General features: G+C 39.6%; 1 protein-coding gene across 1 annotated transcript in view; it reads left to right on the forward strand.

Annotated features, from left to right (window-relative positions):
* Positions 1–19,827, forward strand: part of myo15ab (myosin XVAb) — a 50,782-nt gene that overhangs the window by 26,552 nt on the left and 4,403 nt on the right. Inside the window, exons 35-65 of the mRNA XM_034883841.1 lie at positions 504–576; positions 1,123–1,314; positions 2,016–2,089; positions 2,183–2,256; positions 6,014–6,122; positions 6,543–6,611; positions 6,717–6,781; positions 6,868–7,272; positions 8,359–8,440; positions 8,684–8,779; positions 8,961–9,021; positions 9,483–9,576; positions 9,716–9,833; positions 11,287–11,402; positions 11,499–11,558; positions 11,753–11,828; positions 11,935–12,050; positions 12,262–12,380; positions 13,564–13,705; positions 14,103–14,214; positions 14,298–14,372; positions 16,210–16,415; positions 16,502–16,620; positions 17,018–17,087; positions 17,192–17,264; positions 17,357–17,430; positions 17,539–17,621; positions 17,738–17,868; positions 17,949–18,043; positions 18,822–18,899; positions 19,161–19,257. Coding sequence (XP_034739732.1) covers positions 504–576; positions 1,123–1,314; positions 2,016–2,089; positions 2,183–2,256; positions 6,014–6,122; positions 6,543–6,611; positions 6,717–6,781; positions 6,868–7,272; positions 8,359–8,440; positions 8,684–8,779; positions 8,961–9,021; positions 9,483–9,576; positions 9,716–9,833; positions 11,287–11,402; positions 11,499–11,558; positions 11,753–11,828; positions 11,935–12,050; positions 12,262–12,380; positions 13,564–13,705; positions 14,103–14,214; positions 14,298–14,372; positions 16,210–16,415; positions 16,502–16,620; positions 17,018–17,087; positions 17,192–17,264; positions 17,357–17,430; positions 17,539–17,621; positions 17,738–17,868; positions 17,949–18,043; positions 18,822–18,899; positions 19,161–19,257 — 3,354 coding nt within the window. The remainder of the gene's footprint in view (positions 1–503; positions 577–1,122; positions 1,315–2,015; positions 2,090–2,182; positions 2,257–6,013; positions 6,123–6,542; positions 6,612–6,716; positions 6,782–6,867; positions 7,273–8,358; positions 8,441–8,683; positions 8,780–8,960; positions 9,022–9,482; positions 9,577–9,715; positions 9,834–11,286; positions 11,403–11,498; positions 11,559–11,752; positions 11,829–11,934; positions 12,051–12,261; positions 12,381–13,563; positions 13,706–14,102; positions 14,215–14,297; positions 14,373–16,209; positions 16,416–16,501; positions 16,621–17,017; positions 17,088–17,191; positions 17,265–17,356; positions 17,431–17,538; positions 17,622–17,737; positions 17,869–17,948; positions 18,044–18,821; positions 18,900–19,160; positions 19,258–19,827) is intronic.

Here is a 19,827-nt window from a genome sequence, read left to right on the forward strand (position 1 = left end):
TCAAGTTATTTCAGAGAAAATTGTGCATTCTTCGTTTTTTGTGGAGGGGTACCAACAAATTTGAGCACGTCTGTATATGCAGATAACAGTAAAACCGCACATCCACAATATATGGCAATATTAAAGTAATGTATATTGTGAATTTTGTTATAGTGATAGTGTATGCACTATCCAGCACGGAGGAGTTATTTGTCTCTCATTTCTTCCTCTCATCCAACTAATCTGTCCTCTGGCTTTTTGGCAAGTCTACTGAGGATTAGACAACACCTGATCATCACTCTAGTTCCCTGGCTTTGTTGTTGCTGTTTATGGATGCTGATGTCTGTGTAAATCATCATAGGCAGACAGGAGAGAGTGCTACCAACTTTGTTTTCATAGACAGAGGGAAATGTACCTTAACGCATAATAAGATGAAAAAGAAAACACCCCACAACATTTCAAAATTATACTTTTCTACATCAGAGGCTATGTGTCTATCTAAAGTGTTGTCTTTGCTCCTGCAGGTGTGTCGCTCCTGTGTCCTCTGCACTCCTGGACAACTGCAGAAGAAATGGCCAAAGATATCTTACAACACAGGTATCATCTTACTGTAAAACAAAAGTACCTCGCACATTAATTGGATTAAGTTTAAAATAGGAAACTAAACAAGATGTTATAGTGGAACTGTTATGTCATGTACGTGCATATAAACATACATATTTTATTCAGTCGTGACTCATTAAGTTATAGATATAAAAGGAAACGGAAACAGTCATAATGAAGGAAACAATAACAGAACAGTCATGGATACAGGTGTCAACCATCAAATACTTAGAAATTAATTATCTTGAATCAGTTAGGTAAATAACTATTTCTACTGCCGTAAATCAACCAACTCTTCCATTTATGAATTAAAACATTTTCTCTCACTCTTCATTTGTCATTTTTCCATTGTGTAAATCTTTTCTATAATTTCAAACGATTGTTTTATAGTAGGGCGTTCAGTCTTGCGCCAGTGTCTTGGCATTTCTGCTTTTGATCAATAGTATCTTGGCTGAATATCTATCATCTTTTTTATCAAATTTGTAGATATGAGCGTATTTGTGTGCATTATTGTATTTCTGTGTGTGTGTTTGTGTGTAGGGGTGTGTTGGAGGGCCGTCAAGGCTGGTCGGTGCTGCTGAAGGAGCCGGCCCAGTGGGTGGAGCTGGAGGGCTCAGACTATGTTCTTGACCTGATGTCAGACCTGGAGCTTCCTGCTGACTTCCCCAAACACAGCAGCTACTTTATCATCTCTGCACAGGAACCAACCAGAGTGCGGCCCAATGCCAGCATGTGAGACATTAACTCAGTACATAAAATTGTGCTATAGTTAATTTTGAGGCATATAGTTAATTTTGAGGTAAGCAAGCAACTTTGCTTTACTTTAGTATTTCCATTTGATACTACTTTATAATTCTACTACAATACCTCAGAGGGAAGAATTTTACTTTTTACTCCACTGCATTTATCTGACAGCTGTAGTTGCTTTTCAGATGAAGATTTTACATTAAGACACTTGATCATTTTATAAAATACAAAACAGAAACACCTGATACATATGCAGTGTCTACTTGGAGCCCCTAGTCACAGGTTTTAGATGTCTGAAGAGCTGATAGCAACATCTTAACTTTTCTAAACGGTTTAAAGCCCAAAGAGGTAAAATAATATTTCACCAAAAAAACTATTCCAAAAAATGAATACAAAGTTATGTAGCATTACTTTCCTTTGTCTTTGCTACCCCATTAAGTTTCACTTAACTACCTAACTGTTTATAAAGTAGTTACAATTAGCTCCATCTCAACCAGCTACATGTTAAATGTTAATTAGGCATTAATGCATTAATATTAACAATCTTAGAACGTTATATTTGATTATGTATCAATCACAGCGGCCATGTGCTTTTACTTTTGATACTTTGAGGACATTTTGCACCACTGAGAGGCTCAAGGACAAATGAATATGGTTTAATGTATTTTTGTCTTATTGTTTTACAGAAGCCTATTGGGTGGTGGGTTTGACATGAAGGATGGTGGCATGACTTCAGTCATACCTGGCTCTGTTGGACATGGTACACATCTTAGCATAAACATATGAACACTGACACACATTGGGTTGGTTTTGATTATAGTGGACAATGACGTGCTCTCCTCTCCTCTCACAGACTTGGAGCCTCAGAGAGGGATGGATTGTTATCTCGACAGCCTGTTTGACCCTGTACTGTCCGAGGGAACTGGAGTAAGTTGCATAACTCACTCACCCTGACACACTTGATCATCTGAGAGGGGGTTCCTCTGTAAACCATTGGTTACTGTACAGGTCACGGAAAGCTCGGTACAGCTCTGTTGTTGTTTTTTTAGCATAGAGTGAGCTTGCAATGTAATGAGGATTCCGGTTCATTTTTTCATACTGTATACATTTTTATTTTTATAAAACGTTTTTTGGTATTAACAGAGGTGGGGAATAAATAAATACATAGATAAAAATATAAATTGAAAAGAAGAAAAAATGAAAAAACATTTACTAAAACTAAAACAAGTACTTGTTTACATGTGTACAAAAACTAAAAACAAGCCAACTTACTAATAATACAGTATTACAGTAAAATAAGCTTCTTGCACATTCAAAATATAACCCATACCATCTATGTTATCTGAGGTTTGGAGAAGTCGAGATTTTGTGAAAAATAAAGTCATAATTGGGTATTAAAAGATTAAAGTCACTAAATAATCTACCTGCATCATAGCCTGCTGTGCAATATGTGATTGTTTAGCTGATACGGTAGATCTCAGACCTTCTGACAGACACAGAGCCCTGTTTAGGTCTCTGGTCTCTGAATGAGACAAAGTTTAGGGAAGTGGCTCTACGCTGCTCTACATTGGAGGTGGAAAACCGAAACTATCGCAGAATACACAGAGCAGAAACGCAACACATCTGCCACAGCATGTCAACAGCAGAGTGAGTCCATAAACCTGAAGCTGCACAGCTTTTTACAGCAAGAGTTAAAACTAAGTGACGTCCGGTTTCATATTTGTCAGTCAGCTTTTTAAAATACATTTGGGGGTACACTCAAAATATTCAGGCCAAAATGTTTTTTGCTGAAGGAGGTGGAGTTGAGCTCCGGAAGGGTGTGTTGTGGTCCTGAGGAGGCGGAATCTCTGCAAATACAGTATGTATTTTCAGGCTAATCCCATTTAGCCTTGAAAATAACAAAATTATTGTTATTAGAGGTGTGACGGGATCTCATTCCCAAACGAGATTTAACGTGGCGAGATTTCTCATCAAGTGAAAAGTGTCTTGAGACATCAGTACAGAAGTGCAGGCAGCAGCCATTGAAATTAGCATAGAAAATCCCCTGCCCTTTCTCCAAAGTTGACTGAGTTTACTTTTGCAGAACGTTAGTGGAAGATAAAAGCTGCCTGTAAAACTTGGCCTCTTGGCCGAGACACGCGTCCGCAGCATGCAGTTCACTGTAGTGCTGTCTCGTGCAGACCACTCTCTTTCTTTATTAAAATGAGCCAGGAAAAGGAGAGTAAAACCTAACTTTACTTTTAATGATATTACACAAAGAGAAATGTTCTCCCATCGTCTTCACTTCAGTCATAAATTGATACTAGAGTAGCCTACGTCCTTCAATTACTTCCTATTTCCTGCAATTAATAAAATGCAGAGGATGAGAAAATCTGTTGTGTGTTTGATGGTATCTTATTTGAAGATAATCAATGTTAAACAATAGTAAAATAAGAAATCTCTCTGTCTACTGTACAATGACAAATTCAAGTACAAAACATTTGGTCTCAATGGTCTCAACTACAGCCAGAAAGCGCTTAGGTAGTTATGTTGTGACCTTGGTTCTCTGAGTGAAGAGACTCTCTCTCCTACATATAAATGAGAAAAGTAACAGTGTAACTGTTAGTTATGCAGGAGAGAAGCCAGTCATTTGAGTTTGTGGCAAAACCTTGCAGTGCTCGGTTTTCATTTTGGGACTTTAGATTGAAAAAAGGACAATTATCTGTCTTATTTCTTCATTGAAATTTTCTGTAAAATAGTGTTAAAATCTTGTCTCCTTTCAATCTTTTGAACCCAATCTTGTTTTTCATCTCGGGAAGCCGTGTGTTTCGTCACACCCCTACTTGTTATAGTATGCAGTTTTTATTCAAATATATATATTTTGGGCAGAGTGCAATAGAATATGCAGAGAAAGTGATCGTGGTCAACCTGGTCGGACCAAGTCTGGTTTCATAGTTGCACAAATAAACGCAAGCAGGATAAACTATGTGACAGTTTCTCTTAACTACTGTAGGTTCCTCATTGTATATATAGCAGATAGGCAGTTTGGGCAGCAATTTGACAGCCAAGTCAGGTCATTTACGATGCTTTTCTCCGCCACAAATGTTATAATTCACCGCTGTTTGAAAACTCCACTAACATCTGGTGATTGTTGATTGAGTTAAATAAATTAACATATTTAGTGGGGCAATGGTGCAATGAATGCTGGCCATGTTGGATCTATCAGTCTTCAGCTGGGACGGCGACGTGGTGAATGTTAGCCGTGCTATCGGATGTGGCTGACAGGAATTAGCATGTATCAGATGTGTTCTACAGACCTCTCCCGCCCAGCAACCTATTACGTTACCCAGTTACCGTAGCTGTCACAGCGACTAGATCGCCAGGGTGATTTCCCACCCAGGCAACGCAAGGATCTGCTTACGAGGAACTGTCACTCGGGCAAATGAAGGGCTTACTATTTAATGAGACATAGCCCACAAACAGATACTTTTGTGGATTTATGGGTAACTGGCTGATTTCTGATGGAACGGCTGAAAAAGTAGAAGGGGGATTCCTCTGATCTGATAGTGTAAAGTTGCCCTGATGGCACAAGTAGTTTTATAACTCTCTAGCAATCCTGTTGATATCCACACTCACAACATCAGCGAGTTTAAGGAATAATCCACCTAAACTCTATCTTTTGGTATCATATACTTAACCTGTTGGTTTGAAATGCAGCTCTGAAAGGAATGTAGTTTACTTATCAGTTTTGCATTGCCAGACCTTCCTCCAAGGGGCTGCTAGGGATGGTCTGGCTAGTCCACACAGCATTCTGGGATATGGAGAAAAACGTGCTCTGGTTTATTGCCATTTCACCAGTCAAAGTTTTAGTCATGCAACAGAAAACTCAGATTGGACAGACAGTCTAGCTAGCATCAAGCAGAATTTCTGGCAGACTTCTGAACAATCCCAGAAGTGAAACGTCGTCGACATAGACTATTTGCTCCTTATCAGAGAAAAGCAGCTTGAGTCAGCTTGGATTTCCACCAGTTACAATGGAGTCCAATACTCAAACATAGTCAATTAAAAAAAACAAAATAAACTAACATTTCAGTATTTCTAAGTGCAATACTTTCATTATATGTTATCGCCTCCTCTTATCCCTGAACCTCTACTGAATATACTATATTTTTAGTGGTTTGGTAGTCAAGTGACAGTTCTTTGAAGCATACTGAACACATAGATCTGCTGTGGAGTAGTAAATTCTGGTGCTGGAGTAGTATGGTTTTGACACTTTTTTATCATAAAAGCCCTCTGGGTTTCCATAAGACTCTATTATAACTGCAGTAAATCCAAGCTGAATACAGCTGCTCTCCCCTCCTTAAGAAGTAAACCATAGTGGTAGGACTCATTGAAATACTTAGAAACAATGCCAGAGTGTCAGTGCAGATACCAAAACAATAGAATCAGAATCTTGATCTAAATCAGGAACAATCAAATCAAAGACAATGCAAACAAGATTACAAATATAAGCTGACATCTGCCCGCTTTTGATACTCTGATACAGCGACTGTAGCCCAACTGAGGTTGACAGTGATATTGATTTATATCTGACAGGTTATTTGGTTGAGTATTTCTTTAACTGCCTTTGTGTTTTTGTTTCATTCATCTTGTAATCTGATGTAAAATTCTAATGTACAGTATGTCTTTCTGTCTGTACTCACAGGAAGTAGAATCAGCTGCAGGACTATCCAGCAGGATGAAGGGGGCTGGGGGAGTTGGAGGGGGTTGGCAACAGCAAGGGCAGTCAACCGGCCCCCCACCTCCACCTGGGGGTCAGTCAAAAACACAGGCTCGGTCCGAGATCACTCCCTTGTTCAATCATACATTATTGCATGTTTAATTAACACTAAGTAGTTACTGTGACTCTTTAATTGATGTAGTAAATCACATCATCACTGACAGTTGTAGCGTTGCAAAACTATGAAATCCAACACATTGTATTGTGAGACTGTCAGTAGAATGTAGTGTGCATGCTGTGGTCTACTTTCTCTGGTCCATTGTATGACTTGTTGAGATCTTTCTACATACATTCTGGCATTCAAATCAAAATTGGACAGAGACTCACTCAAACGCTCACAAACCCCAATAATTCCATAAATCGTTCTAAAGTGTAATAAAACACAGACACTTAAAATCGGAAATGTAATGTTGTGTGTGTGTGTGTGTGTGTGTGTGTATGTGTGTGTCCACAGCTGTGAGAGTCCTTCCCGTGGGTGGCGTGATGTTGCCTCGTGTCGCGGCAGTGGCCCCTGTAACACCTGGTTTGTATCAAGTGTGAAGAGAAATATGAGAAAAAAAATACCTCATTAAACATAATATTTATCCCTCCTTCCTGTTGACTGTGTTTCTCCTCCTCCCTCCTCCAGATGCCCAGGAGGCTGTTTTTTCCCAGCAGCAGCAGGCGATCATGAACCAGCAGGCTATCATCATGGTAAGCCCTTCGTCTGGATCTACATCTGTTTATCTGTTCCAGTGTTCTTGATTTGGATTTAATGCACCATTGTCTTGTTTCCTTAGGCCCAGCAGATGACCATGCAGGCTATGGCCATTGTTGGCAGCCCAGTGACAAGCCCCCCCACCTCCCCGATCACAAGTCCTCCCATGAGTCCCCTGCCTCACCACTCTCCCAGCCCATACTCCTACACCAGCCCCTACGCTTTCATACCCCCAAGTCCATACGCTAACATCCCACCCAGCCCCTACGCTAACTTCACTCCCACACCCTACGCTGCAGCGGACACCCCGCCCAGGCATCCCTATCCTCCTCCTACTCGATCGGAACAAACTTCATCGTACCTTCAAGATCAGCCTCCTGCAGAGCCCCAGACCCAGCCTCAGGCCCCCAGCCACAACCCTCAGCAGAGCTACTCTAAAATTAATAAAACGGAGCCAGCACAGCCTAAAGCTAACGCTGCTTCACGGGTCAGTAACTCTGAAACATGTGAGGTAGCAGTCCAAGCTGACATATTACATAATGTTCCAGTACTTATTAATTCATGAAAGATGTTTTATTTGGTGTTAACTTCAAGAACAAAAAGCAACGCTTACTCAGGAGAAAAGATACGAACAGAATGAGATCCTTTTATGGAAAGAGTGAGTGGTTTGTTTGCAATAAAAATAAGAACTATGTAGTAGGGATGGTGAGCAAAAGCTGGTTGAAAAAAGGAAAGCAAGTCAACTTAAAGGTGAAAAAACCTTTTTGTAATCAGGTAGTCTCATTGGCATCAAGATCTCTTTTGACAAACAAACCTGAGTAAAGAAAAATACAAAATGACAAAAACAAACAGCATACACACACATACATCCAAAAGCACATAACAGCATCACTGACAGTCACTAAATAGAAGTTAAAGTTCAAAATTTGGATGGGGAAAAAAAGTCTCCCGACAGAAGTCAAACTGTAATGAGGGGTGATGCAGATGTGGCTTTTACTGCTACTTCTGAGTGTGGTGCAACTTTTTTCTTGATTTTATATGTTATGTTTGAGTTAGGTAGGTTGGTCAGTGTCTGCAGCCTGCAGTAATATAGTTCTGGTGATATTATTGCTTTTATACAGAGCAATATTGTATTAAATAATGATAACATGTATCATAATATGATTTACCATCCAGATTTTCTCAGATACTGTTTCGCAGGTACATTTTAGTTTTAGTTTAACCATTTGATTGAATGATTCAATGATTGTAGATGTGACTAAACTAAACATTAGGGTGCAGTTCAGTGCAACATGAAGTTAATTTGTCCACCAAACTTCAACCGCCACAAAACGCCACAACAATCCTTGTGCATGACAAAACAAAAATACCCATGCAGAATTGCAGATTACACATTTCTACAATCAATATAAAAGGAAATGTGCAGCATTCATACAGTCCAGTAAACTGTCCTTTTTCTTCCCTTTTTTTTGCACTGACATTGGCCTGGTTGCCACAAGATCTCAAGAGATCAAATGTAATGTCCTGCAAAGCCTTGACTGCAAACTCTGTCCTCTCTGTGTGGCTTTTTCAGGTTCAGTCAGGTAAGGACAGCGTCTCTCGGAGGAAGGCTCCAGGCATTCCCATAAACAAGGACACACCAGTCAGGAAGTTTGGTAAGAGAGGATGAGAGAGAAAACAAGAGAGAGTGAGCAAGCAAGAAACCGAGAGAAAGTCCTTTCATTCCCTTTAACTTAAACTCACGTTTAGGAGAGTTTAACACAGAAGAGTGTAACACCTTATTGGCTGGCGATAGCGTGAATACTTAGTAATGCCACTAATTTGTTTAATATTGGTGCGTATTTTATAACTTTTTAAGTTTTTATTTGTGTGTGTGTGCGTTTGTGCGTTTTTTATAGCCCCAGTTGTGACGACGCCTCCTCCCCCTGCTGGAGAGGTAGTGAAGTACTCGGCTCAGACTACAGATTTTGTCGCCCCCAGCCAAGATATTAAAGGTATCTGAATTAAGGAGCTGCCAAATGTTGATGTCACAGATTTATACAACACAGATGAATGATGATCATCATGAAGTTGTGTATTCCTTGATTTCAAGACACAGAACAACAAAGAACACAGACAAAGAAATTATAAAGATTAATCTACATACTTCTAACATGGTTTATAATATTTTGAAAGAAATCATCAAAAGGTACAACTCCCCACCTCCACCGGCAGACCTGCTGCCATCTAACAAGAGGTGAGTTCTAACAAACACACACACAGAGACGCATAAGTGTTGAGTGGACAGAATCAGAATCTGGTTTATTGCAAGTTGGTTCACACCTACAAGGACCATGTAGCTTTGGTGTAAGCTTTTTTGGTTTTTGGTGCATTACCAAATACATAAATATAGAATAGAACAAATTATAATACAAATAGGAATGTGCAACAATATATTCCAGGGGATATGCAAAGGTAAATATAACAATTGAGCAAGCAGTTGATGCTATCACCAGTCACAGAATTAAGTGTGGAAACTATGAAGACCACAAGAAACCACCAACTACTACTGACTGCTATGTTATTGCTCAGTGAGCACAACGCACCAGAGTGATTGTGTTTGCACACAATAAGCACAAATTATACAGTATTACATTTGTACTTGAAACATCCTGTAAAAAGTGTAATGTGATGTTGACACTGTGTGGATGTCTTTAGGAGACCAGAGGGGAAGTTTAAGAAAAAGCAAAACCCTCGTGATGAAGCTTTACAGATCTTAAAGCCGCAGATGGACCACCCTCCTGCTCCACAGGTACGCACACACACACACACACACACACACACACACACACACACACACACACACACACACACACTCAAAGCAAGAATACACAGAACACAAGCAGTGCTGGAAATCAGTCATGCATGGGAAAGGTTTTGTGTCTGTCCAGCCCAAAGGTCCTGTTGCCCTCTCACCGTCTGCGTCTCCAATGAAGGAGGCGGGATTTAAACCCACCAGGAGCATAAAGACAAGAGCACCTGATCGTCGTCTCCCCATACCTCCTCCAGGTACATACTATCCCTCAAAGTACATACTCAGACAAAGTAACACCACTTTGCAGAGTTAAAGGTATATTGTGGCAATTTCTAGTTTTGTTTTGATTTTACAAAATCTGAGTGTGATATTTGTAAGATCTAACACATACGTTGATTGCATTTCCTTCCTCATAGTACATCTTCAAAGCCAAGCTTAATTTACGATAATCCAATGCAGCTAATCCTAAACACCTGCTAGTTCAGGGGTTGTCTACCATTAACCAAGGAGAGCCAACACTGCACGTTTTTATTGGAACCAAAAACTCTGCTCGCTGCTAGCTTATATCATGTAGAGGGGAAGAACTGATCTGTGAAATCACCTGTGCATGATCAGCAGGTTTATTATAGAAAATAAACAATAAATAAAGATTCCCTACTGTTATAACTTTGATGATTAGCTACTCCTGTGCAAGATGTAGGAGAGAAGAAAACCCAGAGCAAACTAAAACATTGAGACTTATAACCCTATTTCTCTTACAGGGTCTTCTAAAATGTGCCATTTCTTCTTACATGAGCCCACTAGAATTCATTTCATCTCACATTATTCAGTGTAAATTTTTGATGAGTGTCATTTGCTTACTCACACTAAATCAACACTGGTGCTAACAAGTTGAATGTTCCAGACAATGTCACTACACAAATGCAGTTAAACAGAGACACACTGCCCAATCCCAAAGTGAGCCCTGAGGACTATGGACTCACAGTCTTAATTGATCTCAGGTGCTAAATGAGCAGTAGATCAGATAGGTATAAATAGGATTGGGACAGCACTTCACTAGAACACATGTTACCATGGCGACATTTAATAACAAAGATGTTGCTGACACTTGCTGGTTTGGGAATCTTGATTTTAAGTTTGTTGCTTTCCACACTGCCAAGGCACAGGCTGCCTGATTCCAATTTCTTTCAAACTCTTGTTTTACAAGCTGGACAACAACCACGGAACGGACCTGTTGTCCAGCTTGTAAAACAAAAGTTTGAAAAGTTTGCAGCCGTCTCATTTGCCTTGGCCGTGTGGAAAGCAACAAACTTAAAATGAAAATTTACAAACCGGCAAGTGTCAGCAACATCTATGTTACTAAACATTGCTTAGGTAACGTGATCTCGTGAAGTGCTGTCCCAATCCCATTTATACCTATCTGAGCCCTTGTGCCACTCACTCACTGGCGCCATATTACCCTACTGATATGCAGATTCTTAAAACACATCTGTCTGTCTTGTTGGAAGTTGACCTTAAAGCATTTCGATTTTAGGACAAAGAAATTCTCTTCCATTCTCTGGAGTAACAGTGGAGCCAGGACAGTCAAACTGTCCCAAAGCAAAGACAGCAACAGCTCATTAACATGTTCACTTAGTACAGTTTTGTCAAATTAAGAACATTGAATAAAAGGTCGAACTAAAATGTAACGCAAACTATTTGGTGCAGTTTCTCGAGAGCTTCCAGTAGAGACTGAGACCATCCAGACACAGCTTCATCAGAGAACCAATGAAGAGCACTACACCTACACCAATGTTCCCTGGAGACTGTACCTCAGAAAGGAGGTGAGTACATACACAAATACAACACAAACATAAGGATCCACTGTCAAAATGTTTGTATTCTGTTCTATTGTGAAAATTTGTTTATTGCTTTTATAGGTTTTTTATCCCAAAGACAGCTTCAACAATCCTCTGGTGCTAGACCTCATTTTCAAACAGGTGAATGAAGAGATGTTGAGTGAATGCAAGATGAATGGATGTAGCATCAGCAGATGCTTTAAAAAAAAAATCATTCACTTTTTTTTCAACTACAAATCATGCTCCAAATTTTTACCAACAACAGAAAAATCACAGAAAGATCTAACTACATTATTTCTAACATCACCTCTCCTATCCTCTATCTTCTCCTGCAGATAGTGAACGACACTCTGTCGGAGGCTTGTGTTCGCATCACCCGGGATGAAAGGCAGAAAATGAAGGCTCTTTTCGGTAGTCTGTCTGTTCTTCTAGCAGACATTCTTTAGGCCGTATGTTCTGTTTCAAAGACATTTCATTGACATTCACCAGTTCATGTGTCTGTTTGTGTCATTGACAGCCAAACACGAGGTTGAACAGAATATGGATCCAGTGGAGGAGCATGTGAAGAAAACCATTGTGACGGCTGCCAGGGAAACCTGGGAAATTTACTTCTCCCGTCTGTTCCCTGCATCGGTGAGAGTGGTTAAATGCTTAGAGGTTTTATAATTTAATGTTAATGAGTCTGTTATTTTTATTTTTATTTAACCATTGTGTGTGTGTGTGTGTGTGTGTGTGTGTGTGTGTGTGTGTGTGTGTGTGTGTGTGTGTGTGTGTGTGTGTGTGTGTGTGTGTGTGTGTGTGTGTGTGTGTGTGTGTGTGTGTGTGTGTGTGTGTGTGTGTGCAGGGTAGTGTAGGAACAGGTGTGCAGGTGTTGTCAGTGTCCCACAGCGGTATAAAGCTGTTGAAGACGGTAAAAAGCAGCGCTGCAGCTCCAGACTACTTCAGAGTCCTACGAGCCTACACGTATGTTCTGTTTTTTATGTGTTTGTTTGAAAATTCTTAAGCGCATTTCTTTTATCTTGATTGGAGTTTCCGATATTGTATTTGGGTTTTACAGTTGAGAAGCTGATTCAGATAAGTTCACAGACAAATATACCTGAATGTCTACCAACTGTCCTCCGCTTAATTTTGTTAACTTTTCAGGAGAAGATTGGTTTGTGTGTCTAGCCTTGCCAATACTGGATTTTTGAGTCTGTGTAATACTCATACTCGAGAGTTTGCAATAACTTGTTGCTTATCAGTGGACATGAGGGGACATACTGTATACACTTGTACCGCTATATATGACAGAAGTTAATATCAGCCAATTTATTGGTCAAGGGGCAGTTTTTGTTCAGGGCTGTACACATAAAATAACTACATCCTCATAAATCAAGAAATAAAATCACTATTCTTACAGGATCACTATATGGACAAAAATTTCGCTTTACAGTAAAATTGCTCATTAGAGTGACATTTTTTCAAACTGATTATCAACATGAATAATAGATTTTTATTAAAATATAGGCCTTTTAGCATTAGGTAGTACTAGTACAGTGCCCATTTGAAACATGCATGTTTGAAACGGGGCAATTGCTTGGCCTTTGGTATTGCTGCTTGAAGCTTTCTTTAGAACTATTGTACCCCTAAATTACTTACGGAAGGACCCCAAAGCACTTAGCAACCACACTGTAGGCCTTATAGCTTATTACTTACTTACTGTGTACTCCACTTACATTGTACTATCACATTTACCACAATGTCACAATTAAACCGTGGCACCATGTACCACCCAATCTGGCCCGCAATGAGAGCAATCAGCAAATTTTCACACATTTTATTCACAGTTTAATAGCCAACGCTGTCCATAGTGCTCCAAAGGCCAAACCTGAAGGTCATTGGTACCCAGAAAAACAAGTGTGAAGTAGATTGGATGAACGGTTCATGAGATATTTCAAAGACAGACCACATGCACACACACATACAGAGGCGTCCTGATTTACTAGATAGATTATATTGTGTTCTAAAATACTGAATTTATCCGTCTTAGTATTCCATCATTGTTAATATTTGATAGCTATTTATTTCGACTCTTTCTGTAGCTTTGTTTTATATAATAGTTGGGAGCGTTTTGTTCTTCATTACCTTTTGCACTGTATTTTTGCAGGTTTGCAGACATCCTGTTTGTAACCATCCCCTCTGAGAACATGCTGGAGTTCAATCTGACCAATGAGAAACTGATCCTGTTCTCAGCCAAGGCACCGCAAGTCAAACATCTCATTGACACCTTCATTAATGAGATCAAAAAGGTACAGCACACACACAAACACAACCAGTATGTGTGTATTTATATATATATATATATATATATATATATATATATATATATATATATATATGTATATATATATATAAATTAACCTGAAAACAATTTCAGCTAACACATGAACAGAGAAAGGATAGTAGTAGTCTCTGATGCTGTTGAAGTAATGATTTTACCTCGGCTATTTCTCCTACTCATCTGCACTTACTGAATGTACCAAACTACCCTTTTCTCTGAGTTTTATGAAAAATTTTGAAAAATCGGAACCTAAGCAAAAGTAGATGAGTCAAGTTGAGGGTAAATATTATTAATGCAAATAACATTACAATAACCGTTTGGAAGTATCCACTTGTGTGTGTGTGTGTTTTCTTTCTTCCTCGCAGGATTCTGATTATGTGATTGCTGAGCGAAACTTTGTGACAGACGACCGCTCAATGCTCAGTTTTCACAAAGGTGACATCATCAGGCTGCAGGTTATGGACGGACTGGAGAAGGGTGAGACACTGGTACATGTTGTAGAAATCCTGTTATCTAACGAGTGAATCTATGATCCAACTGTGTGTGCGGATCTCTTCCAGGTTACAGTTATGGCTGTGTGGTGAGGAAGAAGGTGGTGTTTTTAGAAGAGCTGAATAGAGACACTCAAGACTTTGGTAAGTGTTCATTAAATTGATGTGTAAAACTAAATAACCAGGTAACCAGATATTAGCTCAGTGGCCAAGGCCAAAAATAAACAAGGTGACAATTCAAACTAACAGCTTTGACAGATTTACTAAGCTGCACCGTGACTGTGTCCTCTGGAAGTGTGTTGGCATCTTAAACCAGAGACAAAAAGTTGCAGTGATGATGACACATATATACAACATCCTATCAGAAAATTAGTTTCCAGATAAAAGATGGCAATGCAATTTGAAAAAATGTATTCATTGATTAATTTCTTGAGGGCACAAAATATTAAATAAAATCACAGCTGAGTGGAAGTCACGTCATTCCATTTCTTAACAAATACTGGATTGGACCAACTAAACGCGTGCTTTGGTAAGGCTTTCTGTATTTTAATCCATCCTATATGATACAATCCCCCGAGTACTTTTTTTGTGGCAAAAAACTGGTCCCCCGTTTGTAAGCAGAACAAGTTTTACATACGGCACTGAAATATTATCACCTTATGAAGTTAATATGGCTAATGTGTTAGCAAATAGTTGCATATTTAACATCCAGAATACATATGGAGCAACATTATCATTCCTTTTGAGTGTGTTTCTGGCAACCTAAAGAATGAAGAGGAAATGTTCACTCTCCTTTAAGCTCTGCTTTGGTCTCCACCAACTCCTAAAAATATCTGCTAAATGCCACTATGTTTACTAGCTTAATGCCACTATGTTCACTAGCTAGCTTACTTCATCTGACTGCTGTTGGTGCTGAACAGGTAGCATCCAGTGAGTTTATCAGAGCTTTATCATGGTAAACAGTTGCTTGTATTGAAGTCAATAAGAGCAGAGAAAATAGAAAACTGGGAAAACCTAAACAATGAACTGAAAGCTTCATAGAGCTGAGGGGAAGTGAAGCGTAGGGTGCTAGTTCTCTGTCAGTACGAGAGACTCCTTTCACATTACACATAGTAATTTAGATTATAAGATCTATAAGATTATGGATTATTGCCACTTTCACAGTAGTAATAATTTAGGGTTCATAAACCATTAGGTGAAGGCTAAGACCTTCCACCACGGTACTGTGGAAGAGGGTCTAGCTAGTCCCCTCAGCATTCCTGGATGGGAGAAAAATGTGCTCTTGTTTGTTGGCGATTCTTTAAGCCAATCATAATCGTTTTGAGCGGTACTTAGCGCCGAGCGGAGCCAAAGTGCCGTTGCAAAATAGCCTTGCTAAGGAACTTGTTTTGGTGGAACACGTGTACTTTCTAAGGTTGTTTTAGTTGTGCAACAGAAAATTCAGACTGGACAGTCTCGATTTACCCCGCAGAAATCTGAGGAGCAGTTAACTATAGTCCACATAAATTGAGCGAAATTTAAAATTATAACACAAAGGAAGCTGAAGGTAACGGACATCCGGGCGATAAGAGTGAAATCAGGTGGATTTTACAGTGGCAATGGAGCAATCCCAGAAGTGGAATGTCGTGGATATAGACCAGGCATGGAGTAGGTATGGCTAAGGTTAGAATAATTCCCTGCAGGGTTAGTCTATGTGTAATGTTAGAAGTACCCTTGTGTATAGTATCTATAGTTAGACTGCAGGGGTTGCATTTTGTGCCAGATTATTACCATAGCAGTGGGGGAGACTTAAGTGAGAGAAAAGCTTGCAGATACGGATCAGACTTGTGTAAATGAAAAGCTGACCTGCTGTTGGAGGAAAGGCAGATAGTGATCAGAATTTACAGCCAAGAGGCGGGTTGTTTAGATGCCCAAAGCACTTAAGTGTGTGCCCTTTAAAATTAATGGGTGTTGTAATCCCTCTGCTCTGTGTGTGTGTCAGGTTGGAAGTTTGGTGCTTTGTTTGGCCGCTCCGGTGCATTCCCGGCTGAGTGCGTCCATCCCGTGGCCCCTCCTGACTTCCTCTCGCTGCCACTGGACCGCAAGGCGGAGCCTCGAGGAGGAGCGGGACAGTTTGCTGTGTCATCAGCCATTGCTGTTGCTGTGGCGTCCACCATGGCTGCACATGAAATAGACCAAACAATTGAGGTACACAGGCACACTCTCTCACATGCTGACTTTTCTGTCTTAACTGATCCGGATGTCAGATTGTTTTTCACTGTCAATCTTTTCAGAGGGTTTCCCTTGATGGCTTTGCTGATGGAGATCTGGATGAGACTGCCCTGCAAGACAGTAAATATGACATGTTGGAGTTTGCCAAGAAATACTACAGACAGGGAAACAACATGAAGGGGTGAGATCAAGAAAGAGAAGTGCACACTCCCTGAAATCCTCTTAAACACACGCAAAAACAAATCCAGTAATGAAAAGTAATTTAGTACATTTACTCAGGTAATGTTCTTAAGTACATTTTGAGTAACTTTTTCTTCTCAAGTATTACCATTTTATGTCCCTTTATACTAATAGCTCACTACATTTTTGAATGACATATTGTACGTATAGTTCCACTACAATCAATTTACAGACACTTTACATACTTGACACTTTAATTTACATAGAAAACATATCATTAGTTAAAATATTAAATGAATTTTTTATAGTGCACTGCTTCTTTTTCTGATGTACATTTTCTGATTACTTCATCCAAACTGTGTTTAAATCTACACTTTGTGACTGCTTTGTGTTAATAGAGATTCCCTGAAGAGCAAAAGCAAGAACAGAGACTCCAGAGAACCCACAGAAATGATTAAGTTCTCCAAGGTGGCTTTACTCTTGCTATAACTTAAAGCATGGTATAAAATGTCTATCTACTCTTGGTGGTTTTTGAGTGTATTGATTTGTTATATTTCTTTTCTCCATGTCAGACTCCTCTGACTGAGTCTCTGATAGACTTTACGGACCCAGTCATGAACAGAGTGGCAACTGATCTCTTCCTGTGTAAGTTCTCACCTTCTCACATCTCTCCTCTAATTACATTATCTTATTTCATTACTCCTAGTGTGTGTGTTCTCGATGTGTAATTTGTGTAGTGGTGATGCGTTTCATGGGTGACTCACCGTCAAGGGGATCCACAGAGCAGGAAGTGGTCAGCACTTTCCTCAAGGTAAAAACACAATTTTTTTTTCTTAGGCTAATATTTTGTCCTCTATAGTTCACTAATATATGTGTGTGTGTGTGCGTGTGTGCCTTCGTGCGTGTGTCCTCACCTCAGCTCATAGGAGAGTTCACCTTGATGAGGGATGAGGCCTACTGCCAACTCCTCAAACAGCTGACGACTAATACCAGCTCCAAACCGTAAGTCTGCTTTCCCATGTAAACCACGTACACACCACAAACCAACCCACAATATGCTCCTCTTTCCTCCGAAGCCTATAATCCTGAGAGTATCTGTGCACTCTTGTGTTGTACAGTGATAGCTGCCAACGAGGTTGGAGGCTGCTGTACATCCTTACTGCTTTCCATCGCTGCTCTGAAGTCCTTAAGCCCTTTCTGCTGAAGAACCTGCTGCAGGCTTCTCGCAGCGCTGGGGCACAGTATCAGGGTAAAGAACACATGAAGTGTAAATCTGCTGTACACATTACCAACGCCAGCAGCATGTAATGTTTTCTTTCAATGTGTTAGGCATCGCTAAAGCATGCGAGCAAAACCTGAAGAAGACGTTCAAGTACGGCGGCCGCATTGTTTCACCCAACAGCATGGAGCTGAAGGCTATGATGGTCAGTGCCTCTGTTTATTTATCTGCTCTGGTGGAAGATGTATTCAGATCCTCTCATTATTAAAACTAGTGATACCCACAGTGTAAAGAATCTCCTTAACACATAAAAGTAATGCCATGACAGTAGCAGCAGTATAAGCAAAAAAAGCTAAAAGTAAAGGCTCTCATTAGGCAGAATAGCCACATTCACATCTATGTTATGTTATAGTGTGATATAAGCAGCAAATTGATGTGGTAGCCAGTCAAATTGAAACTCATTTTAAAGGACAAGTGTGATGATATTGAATTTATTTCTTACTGTCAACCAATCTCATTAAAATACCATAACCAACAAGCACTGACAGTGTATCCAAAGCTTCTTCCTTTGCGTCATAGAGCTCCATTGTTGTCCAAACACTATTAAAAACACACTGTAGCCGAAAAATTACCCCCAATAAATGCACATTTTAAGTTGTTTTTAAAGATTTATTTGGGAACCAATTTGCTTTAGGCTGAGACACGCTAGGACAGGGAAGTTAAAATGTGATAAAAGACATACACGTAGTTGGTTTTATTCTTAGCACAGTATTCATTAACAAAACTATAAAATATCAAAATCATTATCCTTTACTTCTTTTACATATTATATATATTATACTTAAGAGCTGTATGTAAGTATAGTTACCCTCCACTGTTTCATATGTATGTGTGTAAGGTCCTTAAAGAATCAGCCATAGTCCAATATGTCCAGTGAATGTATAGTGTATATACCATATAAGTGTGTGTTTGTACTTCCTCAGGCGGGACGTAGTTCAAAACGTCAGCTGTTTCTCTTTCCTGGAGGCATTGAACGTCACGTGAAAATCAAAACTTGCTCTGTAAGTGTGCAGCCCCTGTCAAGCACCACTGGTCATCATTTTCAAACTTTATTTGTAGTGCACTTTAAAGATACTACCAACGAAGAATAAATAAAAGACATAAAATACACAACTCACAGGAGGCATAAAATACAAAGAACGTGAGAAATAATAACAGCCATACAACAAAAACGAGGAAATTGAGTAATGTTAACGTCACTGGTGTCTATGAGAAGACGGCTGGGATTGACTTGTGTGTGTTGATATTGTCATGTTTTTTAGGTAGCCCTGGAGGTGATTGAGGAGCTGTGTTTCGAGATGGGTTTACACAAGCTGGAGGCAATGGAAGAATATGCCATATTTTTAGTCACCAACAGAGGTGTGCATGCGGACGTCTGATTCTCTCTCACACACAAACACACATGAAACGTTATTAGCGCACAAAGTCAATCTTCTCGCCACTGTCAGTGAAGCAGATCCACTCACAGATCACATATCAGACTGTTCTCTGGTTTCTAGCTGTGGGAGAAAGTCCCTCACGACTCCTGAAAGTGCCGTCATGGCAAAATGACATGATGCTCTATATCACCTTTACATTCCCGATATCCCAACACAGAGTCTCTGCCAAAAGCTATCCAGCACACGTTTTTTCTCCTTAATATCTACTTAGATGTTAAAGTGCCATTCATTTGCATGCTGTGTATCTATATAAATGTACTTAAAAACATGATGTACAAATAGTCATACACTTAATCCTAATAGTGAAGAAATACGTAGTTCATAACATGACATAATATAACTCTTTCTAACAGTTTCCAAAGGAACTTTCACATGCTTTTTAAATTTTTCTGATAAAATGAAGAAGAAGCGTTTGCTATGGTACTTGTTTTTTGTACCACATTGTCATCTTCCTTTGTACAGTGCTCTTGCTGCTTCCGTCTTGTCAGGT

Source organism: Etheostoma cragini, chromosome 2 (genome assembly GCF_013103735.1).
Source record: "Etheostoma cragini isolate CJK2018 chromosome 2, CSU_Ecrag_1.0, whole genome shotgun sequence".
NCBI classification, from domain to species: Eukaryota; Metazoa; Chordata; class Actinopteri; order Perciformes; family Percidae; genus Etheostoma; species Etheostoma cragini.